Here is a 16,564-nt window from a genome sequence, read left to right on the forward strand (position 1 = left end):
TGGTTCTTTCTTGGTCGGGATTTCGCCATACGGACCACTTCCAGGAAAACGGTCCAAGCCGTGTATTTTTTCGAAAGCCGGCAAATTCAAATTTCCAACTAAACCTGCTAAAACAAAACGTGTACTCTCACATTCGCAAAGAAACTACCGAAAAGATTGATATTTTTCAGAGCTTACAACGTGGACGAAGAAAACGAATATTCACCAAGCGAATTTCAACCGAATTATCTTAAGATCTCTTAAAGTTTGGGAAACTTCTGATTTGGAAACAAACACATGCATCACCGACAGACAACAGAGCACTTCTTACAATGTCTACAAGTAGGTCATGTTTGTATGTGCATGAGTTATTGTTCTTGAGCCAATTGACGACAACATTCATTTACACTCAAAACTGATCCTTCCTTCTTCCTTTAGTGGTACTAAACTTATTTTTTTATTGTTGATATAATGTGACTCACTTTTCGCGGCATGTCATATTCGCAACACTTATTGTTCGCGTCACTTTTATTTCGCGATTTTTTGGAATATCGAAATTCGCGAAATAAAAGGAAAAGTGTCGCGAAAATTATATGTAATAAGGTACATTGCACAAATAAGCGCGCACACTGGTTGCACGAAGAAAATTACTAGAAAAATAAATTTATAGTTTATATGCAACTCCTTGTCTCGAACATCAGTAACGGTACGATCCTGAGGAGGTAATTTAAAAAGTCCACAAAGCCGGGTCATTCGGTTGCAATCTATGTAAAGAGTATTTCAGTTGATTGCTAGTATTTAACATCATTACAAGACAGCAGCGTAAATCCAGCAAACGATGGTGCCGGGTCAGAAACAGCAGCGCATTAATTGTCATTTTCTACATGTGAAAAAGCAGGATCCGTGTCAAGCCGACTTCGGATCGTTTCAATCTTCTGCACAAAGTATTTCCCAAAGTCGTTTGTGAAAGCCGCATATGTCTCCAATAAAACTAAAAAATTATTGGACATATATTTTTTAATGTTTTAACATACTTTTCTCCAAATAGCGCAAATAAATTCTCACGAAATACTGTCACGCCGAAAGATGGAATAAGAGGAAGTCCGTCAGACTTATGCACCTGAATTATTTTCAATCTATTGCCAACTTCTGTCCTACTTTCTTGTTGAAATAAATATTTTCAAACAACACCAAACATCAAAAAGCAGGTTTGACATTTTACAGAATGACACAGAATCACCGCTAGCTTTTGCGTAAAGCTTGAGAACTTTGTGAACCAGAATTACTGTACGATAATTATAGTACATCTCATTGCAAACTTTTGTGATACTCCTTCTTACTCTCAACGTTCTACGGTCCGGTACACACGGTACACCCGATACACTCGTACACCCGGTACACTTGGAACACTCGGAACACTCGGTACGCTCGGTACACTCAGTACACCCGGTACACTCGGTACGGCCGGAACACCCGGTACAGCCGGTACACTCGGTACACTCGGTACACTCGGTACACCCGGTACACCCGGTACACCCGGTACAGCCGGTACACTCGGTACAACCGGTACACTCGGTACAACCGGTACAGCCGGTACACTCGGTACAGCCGGTACACTCGGTACACTCGGTACACCCGGTACACTCGGTACACTCGGTACAGCCGGTACAGCCGGTACACTCGGTACGCTCGGTACACTCGGTACACTCGGTACACTCGGTACGGCCGGTACAGCCGGTACACTCGGTACGCTCGGTACACTCGGTACACCCGGTACACTCGGTACACTCGGTACAGCCGGTACAGCCGGTACACTCGGTACGCTCGGTACACTCGGTACACTCGGTACACTCGGTACGGCCGGTACAGCCGGTACACTCGGTACGCTCGGTACACTCGGTACACCCGGTACACTCGGTACACTCGGTACAGCCGGTACAGCCGGTACACTCGGTACGCTCGGTACACTCGGTACACTCGGTACACTCGGTACACTCGGTACACTCGGTACAGCCGGTACAGCCGGTACACTCGGTACACTCGGTACACTCGGTACACTCGGTACACTCGGTACACTCGGTACGGCCGGTACGGCCGGTACGGCCGGTACGGCCGGTACAGCCGGTACAGCCGGTACAGCCGGTACAGCCGGTACAGCCGGTACAGGCGGTACAGTCGGTACCGCTGGTACGGCCGGCTCCGGTCATAGCCGTGCTTATCCATGCTTTCCTATGTTTGCCGTTGCTATTAAAAAATACCTATGATAAGCCAGAAATGTTCCTTAGATGGGATGTAAATTAGAGGAACTACTAACGGTGAAAGAAATCACCACAAAACATATAAAGTATTTATTTTAATAAATAATTTTCTATTGTTCTCGTGAATCAGCCAATCAGAGAGACGCTTTGAACCGGTGCGGGACTGCTCGCTCTTTAATTTTGCTGAAAAGTATGGTGTATTTTTTCCTCTTTTTTTGCTCTTCTTTTTTTGCTCTTTTATACTTTAAATTTACAAGACCCCACGAGCTTGTCAGCTTTTATCTACATCGTGTTTTTAAATAAAGACAACTTACTTACTTTTTACTGTATGTTGTGTTGAAGCAATTAGAAAGGAAATATTTTTTTTTACTTTGTTTTACAAATTGTTATCCCATTCATATTTATGACATTTTTTGTCCCATTCCCAGCGACCAGTGACGTAAGTCCCAAAACTAAATGTTTTATTCCTGTGTGGTCTTACGACAACTCTTGATTGGATTGTCAATGTCAAAATCCTTTTAGCAAAATATTCCTAAACAAAACTTAACTTATAAACTTTGTTTATCAATTTACTTTTGCGGGATGTAACTCCCGTTATATTGGCGAGACTTCCCGTCATTTTTCAACAAGGATCAAAGAGCATACTTTAACTGATAAAGATTCACATGTTTTTAAACACCTTAACAGTTCATCTAATTGCAAAAATTTATACACACTTGATTGAGGGTCCTGAAGGGGGGGGGGGGGGGGGGTTCTAAATCCCATTTCCCAGCCAAAATTTTTCCCAAATCCCATTTCCCAGCCTATTTTTTGCTCAAATCCCAGTCCCAGTGATGAAATTTTTGTAAATCCCAGTGAATGGAAAATCTGGGCTCGAACGCACTATACGTGCAGTAGTTGTGTTGTTTTAATTGTCCTAAATTACGTTTTTATTTCTGCTAGTTATCAATGCTGTTGAGTACATTACTTTTCATTTATTCATTTGTTCGTTTGCCTAAAAGAGAATTGGAAATAAATTGATATTTACTGATTCACTGAGCCTTTCTCAAATGCAACTACTCGTTCGATTACCCTGACTCGTGACAACGACTTACTATCACTTTTATTAAACATTTCTATTTGTTTGTAAGTCCGGAGAACGAATGTCGCCTTGTGTGAAAATTCCTGGGTCAACCAAGTCTATATAAAATATCCCCGCTAAAAACGGTAAATCCCCTTCGTTTTCTGACATTCTCAACACAACACATTCGAATCAATGTTTTCTCCAGTTCTTTTGGTGAGTTCCGCCAAATCTCGTACCTCGAGTCTTCGTTCCCTACTGCGTAAGCTTGACGAAACAAGCGACTCTCGAAAGTTCTGTTGCAGGATCGATTTTGATTGGTTTTGAAAACAATAAAAATGGCCGGAAGTAAAACACCAAGAAGTTCGTCGATTCATGCTTTTGAAAGCTAAGCACATGTTATTCAACCGGAAGTCCGATATTTTCGTACTTGCAATCAGAACTTTCAAGGGTTGCTCGTTTCCTGAATGCTGGTTACAGGAACCAAAGACCCTGGGTACGAAGATGTGTTCGACCATATTGTATTATGCCAGTTTAAGCATGCTAAGTCATAGCTGTTTTGGTGAGTAACTACTGACACAAAAATTGATCGACACTTAATTGCAGGCCTTGGTTTCGTTTCAGAGTTTTCGACATTGTAACTATGCCTTAAGGAATATTATTGAGTATGAAATATATATGTTTTTTCATGTTCTGAAGTGCTTCCCATTTCCATTTTTCGTTTGTGAATCCCATTCCCACTGACCCAAATCCCATTTTCCCAGTGAAAACATATGTAAATCCCAGTAAAAATAGGCAAATCCCAGTTCCCATTTTACCCCTTCAGGACCCTCTTGATTGTTTTAAAATTTTGGATTCTGCTAAAACCGTTTATTTTCTTAAATTAAAAGAGGCTTTTTACATTAAAAGTTTAAAACCAGATTTAAACACTCAAGTGTAGCATGTTAACACCTTTTTATTATAATCTTTTGTTCTATTAGTAACGGTCTAAAGCTCACACTGTGAGTAATTACTGTTCTAGACAGTACCAGACAGTACCTGCCACTTTGTAACGGCTTTACCGTTATCTTTTGTTGTTGTAATTTTACGTTGTATACAATTCTATTTTTGTAATTTTAGCTTGGGTATATATATAGCCCTAGATTTTTAAATTCTCAATAAACTGAAGATGGCATGAGTGACATGCCGAAACATGTCTTTAAAAGGTTGTTTCGTGTTTTTAAAATTAGTAAGGATAAAGCAAAGACAAACAAACATCCGCCGTCAAAGAGCATCTCTTATCTGATTGCATTGTTCACTCGTTCTTACGAGTATACCAGACACGTATCAACGTCTTCTTTTGTTGCTTCACCAATAAAAAAAGGTCCAGATTCTTAATTGGTTGCAGGCGGATAGACAAGTAATCGCATCAAAAAAACCAGACCCGATAGAAGATTAGATAAGGCGTTCCACGTGTAATCTACATGCGTATATGTGTACTATTTTGCTTATTGACCAATCAGAGATAATGTCCAGATTCTTTGTTGGTTTAAGCTGGTGATTATGTCAGGCGCCCAACTTCTGCCGCGAAAAAAAGGAGGACTGATTGGAGATTAGATAATAATATATAAGGGACTCTGTAAAGTGAAGAAACGGACGGCGGATCGCGGACGGCGGACGGCAAAAAAAAAATAAAAATAAAAAATTTAGAAAATAAAAAATAAATAAAAATATCAAAATTATTTTTTCTCAAAGGGTTCGGGCAAGATTCTCCTATCTCTATCCACAGGCCACGGTAACGCTTTCGTGAGTTTCATTTCGCGGCGAGACGAACGAACCCATGACAGTTTTGCTCTCCAAAATCTATGTAGCTGCTCACAAACCAATTTTTAAAAGGGAAAATAAGCAGTGGAATTAAAGGCCTTGAAGTTCTCCAAAAGGCAAGTATTTATTCTCCATATTGACAAAATGAAGTTATAGTTTTATGACCGTGGTTTGTCGATCGTTGTTTGTATTCGCACTGATTTCACGCCATTGCAGTTAACTGCAAGTCGGCGGTTTACAGACTCGATTTATCCTTTCAAACGCCTTGCTTCTCTGCTACTTTTCTCCAAAATCTAATACTACTTATCGCCATTCAAGAAAATGAGATGCTTTATTTAAACAATGGCTGCCAAGTTGCAATATGACCTCCTCCACTAACAATAAAGCAGTGACCCCTAGACCACTTTCTCAGTAGCCTGTTCCAGGCGTTCGGTTCGTTGGGAAGCGCGAAAAACGGCGAGCGAAAAAAATAAGGGGAGGGGGGCGGGGAGGAGGGCGAGCGAGAGAACGCCTGTGAGCATTCATAACAAAAGGTCTTTCCGCCCACTTCTAGACCTCCGACAGGGCCCGGTTAACATGAGCGCAGACATTGAAGCTTGTGGTTTTCAGTTGTCAGTTTCAATCAGATTTCTGACAGATTTCCCGGTAAATATTATTTCTCAAGTTCTTCCACGTTGGGAAATGCATTTTATCGTCTGCGTTTAAATGTCTGCACTCGGAGTCTTCTGCAAGCGAATTCGCCGAATTGTCAGTCCGCCTTTCAACGTGTTGCAGGTTTTGTCAAAAAATGTTAAGTGCCAGGGGAACAAGGTACCGAGAGTTTCTTTATTTAATTCGGTTTCAAGCAAAGATTTAGTTGGGTTTTCTGGAGCCGAGAGCCTGGTGTTGGCCGACCTCGCAAGTTCTTTTGGACATGAACTGAATCCCAACCCACGTTTTCCTGAAATTTGCTGTTTAACCTGCGCAAGAACACTTGCAAGAACTCATGCCAGCGTTCAAAAATTATTCTCGGGGATTGTCGAAAGAGAAACGTCTTAAAAGCGGCAAGTGAATGCAAGATCGCCGACGGGAGAAACTCCCTCCGCGAAGCGTTCACACACTTCAGAAAATGAATCTACAAGTACATCAACCACACAAAGTAAATCGCGGCGCTGCTTGGCTCTGGGTGAAAGCTATTTTGGACCAGATTGATTCAGCAATGAATATTGACGTGGAACAAACTGTTATCAAGATGAGTTTTACCGCTACTGTTTACAAATATTTTCGAGGCCGTTTGAATTCGCCCGGAATTTTCTCGTTGCTGTTTTACGCTTTTCAGTTTCTGAATGTTTTAGCTTTGCCTTATGTTGTTTTGATTGTCTGCTGGCTAAAGCCTGTTTGAATTCCTGGCTGAGAGTTTCGAGGAATAAATAACAATTTGTCAATAATACAAGCATTTACAAATTTATCTTTTTGACGGACCGCATTCGACTTCACTTGTAACGTGTTGTTTTAATATTTATTTTAAAACTAGAAAGTGCTTTATCGCATGTATATTTATTTTAGCGAAGCTTTGGTTATTGTATTTATTGAAAAGCAATTATCGTTGAAACTGTGTCATTTTGATTTAGCGTCGACATAACACGCGAAAACAGTTGAAATATCAGACTCTTTCCAAAACCGGTTGGAAGTATACCGAAAAACTTCTCCTTCATAGACCAAATTAAACAGTCTTCCTGTTCTTTGCGAAGACTTTCAACCAGAAAATCCTTCAGTGCGTTGTTTACTGCTGAGTTGAACTCTGCGTGACCGTCACTCGCCGCAGCCATATCTCATTTCACTTCAAGATGAAGGACGCTTGAGTGTTGACAAAAGGTGTCAAAATTGACCAATCAGAGGGTATACCAGAATCTGGTATACCGGAACTAGCTTTTGTTAAAAATGCTCACAGGCGTTCTCTCGCCCCCTCGCTTTAGTCCCCTCCCCATTTTTTCGCTCGCCGCGCCTCGCGCCGCTTCCCAACTAACCGAACGCCTGGAACAGGCTACTTTCTCAGGGACTTCTTTCCTCCTGTGTCTTTGTTGCAGGGATCTTCAAGTGGCAAAGTTTCTAAACTAGGAAGCAGTTCTTTGTTGAATCCTGTAAACTCTTCAAGTCCTTTAGAAATACAGACAACTTATGTTAAAATAAAACAAAAATATATAACATAGTGTTTGAGCCATTAATTGAAAAACGCTTAACAATTAAAACTGTGCAAATTCATTCTATGACATAACCATAAATTAAAGTAAGAATTTGTGTTGTCAAATTATCTAATACTTAACGTTAAAGATTGCTGGAATTGTAATGAGCTTAACAGGAAAAGAATTAAATATAGCTTCAACAAAATATTCAAGTAATATTGTTTTAAGTGATTTTATGTACTCAACAGCTAGTGTGACACATGGCAACAGCTATCATGAGGGTTTGTGCACATTGAGATTTCATATCAATTTACTCATATTGCAATTACCTTGGGGACTAACTGAAGATAAACCTAAATCACTTCCTTGCAATTTGTTCACAGTCTCATCAACAAAGTGAACCTGGTCGCTATTCTCACCGCTGTCATCAGGGTCATGTACAATTGGTGCATTGGTTCCTCCTTTTTTTTAAAAAAAAAAAAACAAAACAAAACAAAACAAAACAAAAACAGAACAATAAATTGTAAAAGTTATGTTTTGGAATTTCATTTGGTGTTTTTGGTCTATAGAATACCTTAAAATTCTGTTTATAAGCCCCCTGTTAAAAGGCCCTCCAATAGAGGAAGACGGTACTGAACAGAGCTAACTTTTGATTGGATTACATGTTTTAAACTTTGAAACATCAATAATTATGGTTGATCAACACTACAATGGCTTGCTTCGAAACACTTTTTGCATTCCACTTATATGCACCAACACAGGTTATGACCCAAATTTTACTCTTCATCACTAGAGAAATTCTTTATTTATACAAATGGCTGCATGAGATATTACCACTGTCAATAAATACTTGGAGTATTACAGAACATGCAAGGCATTATTATAATGAGCTTTCACATGATAAATTGGTGTGAAGTCAGAAACCACATACATACTGTCTGAAAATAGCTTGTTAAATCAAACTGAACCACATGGATATTTTCCTACTTTGCTTTGAGCAGTATTCAAGAAATTCTTTCAGGCCAGTGGGGATTCCCTGCTCAGACAGATTACTACAGTGGGTCTTGCAGAAGGCCTTCCCTCTTTCAGGTGTGGCTGCACATATGTCTGGATAATTGACCATAGGCAAGCTCGGGATTGCATTTTTAACCTTGTACATGCAGTGGGGGAATCTCAACTTCCAGTTACCATCAATCACCCAAAGTTTTCCACAACCTGCAGATACATATTTAATAATTATTACTCATCACAATTATTTTCTTCTAGATTTATTTGTTTTCAACCGTTTGGAGCGTGAAAAAGTTACATTTACATCGTCTAGAACTTTCAACCTCTTCAGGGTTCTCTTCAGGACATGATATTAATCATCACAATTAATTAATTATTAAGTACTAAAAACAATTCATTTCTCAATATTAGTTATCCTCAACCAATTACGGCGCGTGAAAGAACGGCCCTGTTAAAAAGCCAATCAGAGGTTAAAATGCGGGGGGCAGGAACAAGCTTTTTTTGCCGCAATTTGCAGACGGACTATACCGGGGTTTTGTTCGTCTGCAACGCAGGCTAAACATTAGTCACAATTGTATATTTTTCACTTTTTCATCACTTGAAAATAAAAAAAGTTTATTTCAATAAATTATATTACCTCTCTTTTTACAGTCCTCTGTACAATTATGTATGTAAGTTGAAACCCTCCTCCTCTCTTCAATGCCATCCATCAGTTGTTCTCTGTCAGCATCCTTGTACATGGGAAAATCTTTTAATGGAGAGCCACTCTCTCTTAATGAATTCTCTAACTCACCCCACCAGAACATGTCGGCCACTCACTTTGCAGACAGTTCTCTTTGTGAACAGCCTGAATGACAAAAATTTGCATTGTGTTACATACTTATTACTTGAGGTAAAAAAATCAAGAAAACTTGAAAATTAACATTGCTGATCAGAGGGGAATCTAATACTCAATTACTTTTAGTTTTTTTCTGGTAAATGCTGTGATAATTTCTCATAAACAATGACTCAGTTTAACATGTACAGACAAATACATGAAAATGAAATTCTTTCTTTGAGGGTGGTGGAAAAAACACTGGAGATCAAGTATTACAGCAATACATTAATTTCTCACTTGGAATATTATTTTAGGGTACCTTAATTTTGAAAATTAACAACACTTGTTATTAACATGAAATTTTAAAAGTTTTCATTAGTTTTATTTTATTACTCATAAATTTTGTTCAAATTAAAATGTTTTTTATATCCCTTTAATAAGATAGTCTATTATAGAGGTAAAATCCATTGAAGGCAGTTTATATATCTTTAGATGCTCAGAGGTGAATAGTACTTTGCTATAATCACCTCTGAGTTAACCAATCAGCGCACACATAAAGCACTATTCACTTGTGTGGTATATACTAAATTATAATAATTATTGATAAAATTCAGGATTCCTAACTTGAATTTGAAAAAGAAAATGAATAAGAAAGTAATAAAATCACAAACTAGTAAAAGAAAAATAACCTAAGAAAAAAAAGAGAAATAAACCGAGATAGGTAGATGAATAACTAGATCAATCTGATCGTTTAATCAAAACCAAATCTAGCAGCTTAATTAAAGTTCAATTATTTGAATGTGTTCATAAGTGAAGCAATTACTTAATTATAAATATTCACTTGCCTTCTTTTCTCCTCATCCACTCACTATATCCCTCAGCAAAAGCTTCAAATGAGAGCCATCCGTGATTTCTATTTTAAATGGTTAGTAAACATTATACAAAATTGTTATTGATATATGTTAGTTGGAACCATTTAACAAACAGACATCGAAACTGGTTTATTGGGCCTCCCCACCACGACAAGGTGGACTCTTATAGGGGAGGGAGGAAACAGCAAATAAGAAGAGATACATTCAATTTCCTATCAGTGACAGCTGCAGTGATGGCCGAGTTTCTTACAAACGTACTAACTTAGCGTAAAAATAACTCACACAACTACATGTTTGCCAGGAGTCCCTTGGCAATAAACCATAAACCAGTTTATGAAATATATATATATTAGATAATTCTAATTCAGAAAATATTAAAAGAAATAATCTTACTTACGCAAGAGAACAGTACAATTCAAAAAGTTCACGATCTGTGGAGTCAGTTGCCTCGACTGTATCTCTGATCGTGTCGTAAAACTGGTATCCACTCTCCTTGTTTCCAAAGCCAGAGTAAGAGAAATTCAAACGGCATTTATTGCACCGCAAAGTAATTTTTTTGCCTGCAAAAGAATAATATTAAAACATTGGCTGCAATCCTTGTGACAAAGAAATAATTAAAATTCTACTGGTTTTTTGAAACAGTGTTAAACGACGAAGCATATGGCACTTTTACGACACAATTATATGAAAGTTGTGAGGATCTAGGCAGAATAATGATAACTTATAGCGGTATTGTACATAAATGAAAAATGTACAAAATAAAAATTATAAAAAAGTATAGATCACAATAAAATTTTTATTAAGCTATATGGTTTGAAAACATCCATACTACCAAAAGGGACCCCAACAATCAATATTAAAATTAAGCTTACTACACTTTAAAACAAAAAGTATTATTACATTACCTGCAAAGGAACCTTTGAATCCAAAGAACACAACGTCGCTAGGATCATTGTGGCGCGATAAATTTCCGCCACACTGAAGACATCGGCTTGTTGGAGGCCCAAAGCAACGCTGATCCTTTCCGGATGATTGGGAAAGATGATCTGCCAACAAAATAGTGTTTGGCAGATCTTCGACATCCTTCAGAGCAGGGAACAGTTCCTCTATTATCTTCAACCGATTCGTGGAGAATAAAAGAGGAACCGTTGACACCGCTTGCCTGAGGATGTCGAACTTATGAAGGCCGAACTTGGAGATTAGAAATACAGAAATCTGATCTTCAGAAAGGCAAGGTGTTCTAAGCAATTCTAACACAGTTAACTTTGCTAACTGTGTGACACTACCAAGGCAATCCGCCGCAGCAAACAAGCTTGGGTCTTCAAGATCGCTTAGTCTGCGACGAGCTCTCTTGCCAGCCATCTTGATTTTGTGCAAACTTGATCCAGTCCTCTACTGACCGTGTAACACTGGTAACAGTTGTAACAGTGTTACATAAAAGTGATACCAGATCTCTGACCCTAAATCGGGCAGCATGTGTTGTTTTAGGTCAAAAACAGAGTAAAATCTTGCTTCCGAAACATGTGTTGCCCAGTTTAGCTACCATGGAAGCAATGTTGGCTAGAATATGCACATGCGTGTCGCTTTGTTCCCGGAAGTCGTTTCCTCGCTTAGTCAGCCAGCCGTAGCAAAACAATTTCCTTGTTTCCCGTTATTTTAGCCACCAAGGAAACATGACGAGAAACAAAACTCTGCAACAGTGTTTGCTAGTTTAACCAGGCCTTCAATCTACAAATAATGACTGGCCTGGTCTGCTACAAAGGAAATAAGAGATTTCCTTCCGTGCATGTTGATCGATTCGATATGTGTAACGTGAAAACTGTTTATTAACTTCATTTAACTTTGTACGTATTTGTTAAATGTATGTATAACTAAACTTTTCATGTGTTTGTGTTTTCTCCGTAATAAATATTTCTGTTTTTATCTTCTTGTTGTTCAGATACCAGCAGCAGTTATGGTTCATCCTCCAATGCGTTCTTATTTTCGCTTCGCAACAAAGAAGGTCTTGGACCATTCAAGAGTATGGTGAAAAAGCCACAAAATGCAATTTACAGGAACTCGGGTTATGGTCCAACATTTGGTGGAGGGTTTGACATCAATATTGCAAACAATGCAAACAGCAACACTGGTTCATACACATACTTTGGCAACTCCTACTCCGTTCCAAGTGGAGTACAAAGCGGTAACACAATCCTGGCTGGGACTTACAGCTTCACACCTGATGAAGTGGAGGTATTCTATCTTGGCTAAATCACGGGACACGGAGACTAAAATCAAACGCTAAACCGTCCACACATATTTTATTTTATTTACTTAGTGTCAGTGTTGTAGTTCAGTGTAGTCCCTTTCAAGATATGTTGTCGTCAGTGTCGCAAGAATAGCCATTTTCAGTAATATAGGTAGCTTTAATTGTTTATATAAAACAAATAATTTTATAGTTCTGTAAAAAATAATTGTCTTTATTAATTATATAAGTACTGAGATTTACTCAACACAAACGCCTCGGATAGAAATCGTTTCTCTTTAATGAGAAGCAATCCTAGTGGTATACGATTTTTCTCACTAGTGAAAAATTTCGTACGACCAATCACAAGTCTGATACGAAAAAAATCGTATCGTATTTCCCGCCATCTGAGTTGGTAGTTACTTGTCACTGTAAATTCTATTAACATGGCGTTACTGACGGATTTTGAAGAGTTTTTTTTTTTTAATGTTAAGAGGAGAAATCAAGATACAAAAAAAATCCTAACAGGGAATGTCAGTACTGGACAAAATATCAAGAACCGAAGCGGCAGAATGACCCGGGGGGGGGGGGGTTTACTCGAAAAAGTTTTGTACGGGGAGGCTCCGCCCGAAGATCCAACCCCTTACCCTTTTATATACCATTTTGATAGAAAAGGTACCCCTTTTGTATACCTTTTATTGCAAAAAAGCACCCCTTTCATTTACCTACACGACATCACATTTACCTTAGACGGGATGTTTTCTTGTCATTTTTAAGTCGCGCTTAATAAATTAAGACGATACATCCAAAAGTTGCGTCTGCTTGAAATATTTAATGTAAAGGCCTTTTAAAATATTATTATGGAAGATTTCCCTACCCTTTCATATACCTAAATTTGTGAAATCCCTAGCCTCCACCGTATAGGCCATTATAGGGAGTACCCCCCCCCCCCCCCCCGGGCAGAATGACCAGCATCACTTTTGAAAAACAAAAACAAAAAACACTCGCCCGTTGAAAGCTAAATGTCGTCTCAAACCTTTCGTGGCAGATAAAGATCGCTTCTGTAGAGCGACGAATTTAGTATAGTTAGTAGTATTTCCTGTAAATACAATCGTTGTTAATTACCTTAATATCGATTTTGTTCACGGAAAATCGAAAAACAAAACAAGTTCAACTCTGATTCTTTAATTCATTTAGCTACGGGCTGCTGCTCGGCTGCGTAACACATGGTCAGTAGTGATATTTGTGCCGTCGTGTAAACAAAAAAACTTTTCATTCCAAATTTCCAGTAAGCTTATAGTTTAATCGCATTCCTATTTGCTCTGTAGATTACTATTAATGTACAATTAAGGTCGCGGGGGGTTACCTACAGCGAAGGTAGGTATCCCCCTCGGCTGTTATGGGTGCGATTAAGCTCAAATTTTACAGAGACATAAAGAGATGATTAAATATTATGTATGTCATCTTTTTTTGGTAGATTGCACTTAATGGCGTTGTAGTAGCCTCGTTAGTGCCAAATTGGAAAGAACATGATTTTGTGGCAGAGTTTGCGGCACGAGAATGAGTCAGCACACAGTGATCTTTTCAAAACTAATCAGTCAAAAACTCCCCTTCTCCTTTCCCTTTGAACACCGGCCACGTAGGCTAGTGTCATACCAAAAGCGGATTTTTAATTTAAAATTTACTAGCAAGTTATGGCGGTTTAAATGCGCAAATTTTAATTTAATGCCTTCTACCTCTTTCTAAAAGCGCTCTTTTAAAATCCGCTTCTGTTATGACACACTACAGTATCATAGGACCTTTCGACTTTATTACGTAAAACTGGGCAAAGAAACTAACTAACAAACAAACAGTAAATATTATCCAATAAAATGAAGGGTACCTATATATCTCTTAATAACCCTTTATAGCAGAAGGCAGAAACGTTGGCTATATAAGAAGTGTGACCGAGGATTTGAACTCGGGACGACTGAGAACAAATCCAGCAGGTTGAGCCCGGGACCACCGGAAAACAATACCAGCGCCCGAAACCACTCGGCCACGCTGGCTTAGTAAATAGACAAGTCAGGGCAAATTTCGGAACAGCTAGGTACAAAATATACTTTTAATTAACAGGTAGGGGTTACTGTATTTCAAATCATTAAAGAAAGCTCGTAAATAAAGTAATGGAGAGAAAGACATCATAGGCAATTTATTTTTAATCTTCAATATTATCTTTGTACAAAATAAAAACATAAATATCTTTAAATCAGTTTATCATTATAGGCAGAGGAATAAATAAACTAAAATAAATAATTTGAATCTGTTGTATCGAAGCACGAGTAAAAAGACCTCAATCATGGTATCAAGATTTATATTTCTTTGAAATAAGTTTATCCCAATCTGGGTAATAGAGTTCCTTCATTCTGTGGGCGTGCTCATTAAGATTTTTAGCTTTGGATTTTATGAGTTCATCAAATGGACTTTCTGGACAATCCCAGGCAGATGCAGCGAAGAGCGGATATTTTTTTCCCACGGTAGTTAATAATTAACTGAAAATCCCTTAATCGACCTCCAGTAATCGTTTCGTGCAATAACAAATCGATTCTCGTTGGGTACTCCTGAAAAATCCCACCACCACACCCTGCTGATTCAGGCTGGTAAATGAGATATTTATTTATCATTTGGAGCTATTTCAAGGCGTAAATTAAATTTTTGTTTGATGGATTTTTCTATTGGTGGCTGAGAAGATTTCGGCATTTTAGTCATGACTTCTTTGGGTTAAAATTGGCATCTTATAAATCTGAAGCACGTATCTAACGAAACTTGTACCACACTCTACAGCGACTTTGGAGGGTAAGTGATGAATAAGCTTTGTGGATATATGAACATTACACAATTGACATCTTGTTTAAATATGAACTTGTCGGGACCCCCTCTACGGAGTCCCAAACGTTTATGGGCCGCCCCTCAGATACGCGGTCATGTGAGTTGACTTAGAACATGTCGAGCAACTAAGATGTTATTGTTCTGTTTACTAGCACGGTTGAGTTCAAGTTGGAGCTTTAGAGCTGTCTTACAACACTTCTGTTCTAAGCTGAAGGATTGGGCGTTTGACATCAGCGGCCATGTGAAAACCCGTTTCCGTTTCGGGCTGCTACGCAATTGCCGAATTCCTCCCAAATGGATCCGTATCTTTCAACTCATTAGATTATACACCATGTGGTCTATGGCAATTAGAATGCGAAGCCTGAGAAATGGGATGGTTATCGTCTCTAACCAGATTTATGTTTCTTGGAAATGATTTCATCCCAGTCTGGATAGTACAGTTCCTTCATTTTCTTGGCGTGCTCGTCAAGATTCTTTGCTTTAGACTTGGTGAATAAAGCAATCGGGCATTCCGGATTATACCAGGTGAACGCAGCGATAAAAGCAAACAATGCTACGTCAGCTAGACAAGGCTTCTCTCCAAACAGAAATTTCTTGTGACCCAACATTTCCGACGCCGCAAGTAAATCTTTCTCGCCTATTCCATACAGGTCTTGTTCGGAGTGTCGACCAATGCCGTGCGACCACAGATCCTTTCTGCAGCGCCTCTGCCCCAGGTAAAATACCAGATATTTGACTGGAAAGAAGAAATAGCCGAACCACTTTTCTCTGAGGATCGGTGTATAGTCAGAAGACCAGCGGTAGTACACTATGGTCCTGTGGAAGGATAAAAGAAAAGAGTAAAAATTGTGTTCATTGCGCTCAAATTTTAAACTGGAGATTGATGGAGACAACATGTGTTGTCGGTAAAACTATCTTTTTTAACTTGGACCCGACTAGTGTTGGACCTTGAACCAACATTTACTGCATTTTTTTTTCTTGGATGATTTTCACTGACATAAAAAGTTAAGTAAGTATTGACACGATCTCAAACTGTGAGTCCACTAATCTTGGCTTAACCTGCACATTTTGCAACGTTGTTCAGCATTGGCGAAATAAAACAAATAGACAAAGAACAAAAACAATGCCCCTAGCCCTAATAACAATATAGGTGCAGGATAAGAAGAACAAATAAAAATAGGGTTTTTAAAGTGATGCAGGTCAACTGATAGTTAAAGCAGTTGGGGAAACACCCTGAAAAAATTCAAAGCTTTAACAGGATTCGAATCCGTGACCTCCGCGATACCGTTGCGATGCTCTACCAACTGAGTTATGAAGAACACATTGGGAGCCAGGTCATTTTGTGGGTTCTATTCTTTTCCTTCATGGGTAAGATAGAACCCACAAAGATTTCCGAAAACTGTTCGAACATTTCACAATAATTTGCGAAGTGTTTGAAAGCGTTCTCAATCGGATCTTTCCGATCGAGTTCCTAAAATTACCGTTCCTGACCAGTTTCCAAAAATCGTGCGAG

At 38.7% G+C, this 16,564-nt stretch overlaps 4 protein-coding genes across 4 annotated transcripts in view; 1 reads left to right on the top strand and 3 right to left on the bottom strand.

Annotated features, from left to right (window-relative positions):
* Positions 1-13,090, top strand: part of LOC144665675 (roundabout homolog 2-like) — a 28,842-nt gene extending 15,752 nt beyond the window's left edge. The window contains exon 10 of the mRNA XM_078526956.1: positions 11,899-13,090. Within this exon, the coding sequence (XP_078383082.1) occupies positions 11,899-12,209 (311 nt within the window). The 3' untranslated portion in view covers positions 12,210-13,090. The remainder of the gene's footprint in view (positions 1-11,898) is intronic.
* LOC144665657 (CUB and sushi domain-containing protein 3-like) overlaps positions 1-16,564 on the bottom strand; it is a 546,049-nt gene that overhangs the window by 211,374 nt on the left and 318,111 nt on the right. The gene's annotated exons all lie outside the window — the stretch shown is intronic.
* Positions 6,697-10,229, bottom strand: LOC144665789 (uncharacterized). The gene is made up of 5 exons (XM_078527084.1): positions 9,933-10,229; positions 8,908-9,117; positions 8,250-8,477; positions 7,592-7,723; positions 6,697-7,236 (listed from the first exon to the last, which is right to left on the bottom strand). Exons 2-5 carry the CDS (start codon positions 9,074-9,076, stop codon positions 7,124-7,126), a joined length of 642 nt encoding a protein of 213 aa, XP_078383210.1. The 5' UTR covers positions 9,077-9,117; positions 9,933-10,229; the 3' UTR covers positions 6,697-7,123.
* On the bottom strand, positions 9,822-11,321 carry LOC144665831 (uncharacterized). Its single transcript, XM_078527120.1, has 3 exons — positions 10,865-11,321; positions 10,357-10,519; positions 9,822-10,000 (listed from the first exon to the last, which is right to left on the bottom strand). The coding sequence occupies exons 1-3, from the start codon at positions 11,319-11,321 to the stop codon at positions 9,925-9,927; spliced, it is 696 nt and encodes a 231-aa protein (XP_078383246.1). The 3' UTR covers positions 9,822-9,924.

The sequence above is a fragment of the Oculina patagonica genome, chromosome 9 (assembly GCF_052425735.1).
Source record: "Oculina patagonica isolate OP01 chromosome 9, crgOcupat, whole genome shotgun sequence".
NCBI classification, from domain to species: Eukaryota; Metazoa; Cnidaria; class Anthozoa; order Scleractinia; family Oculinidae; genus Oculina; species Oculina patagonica.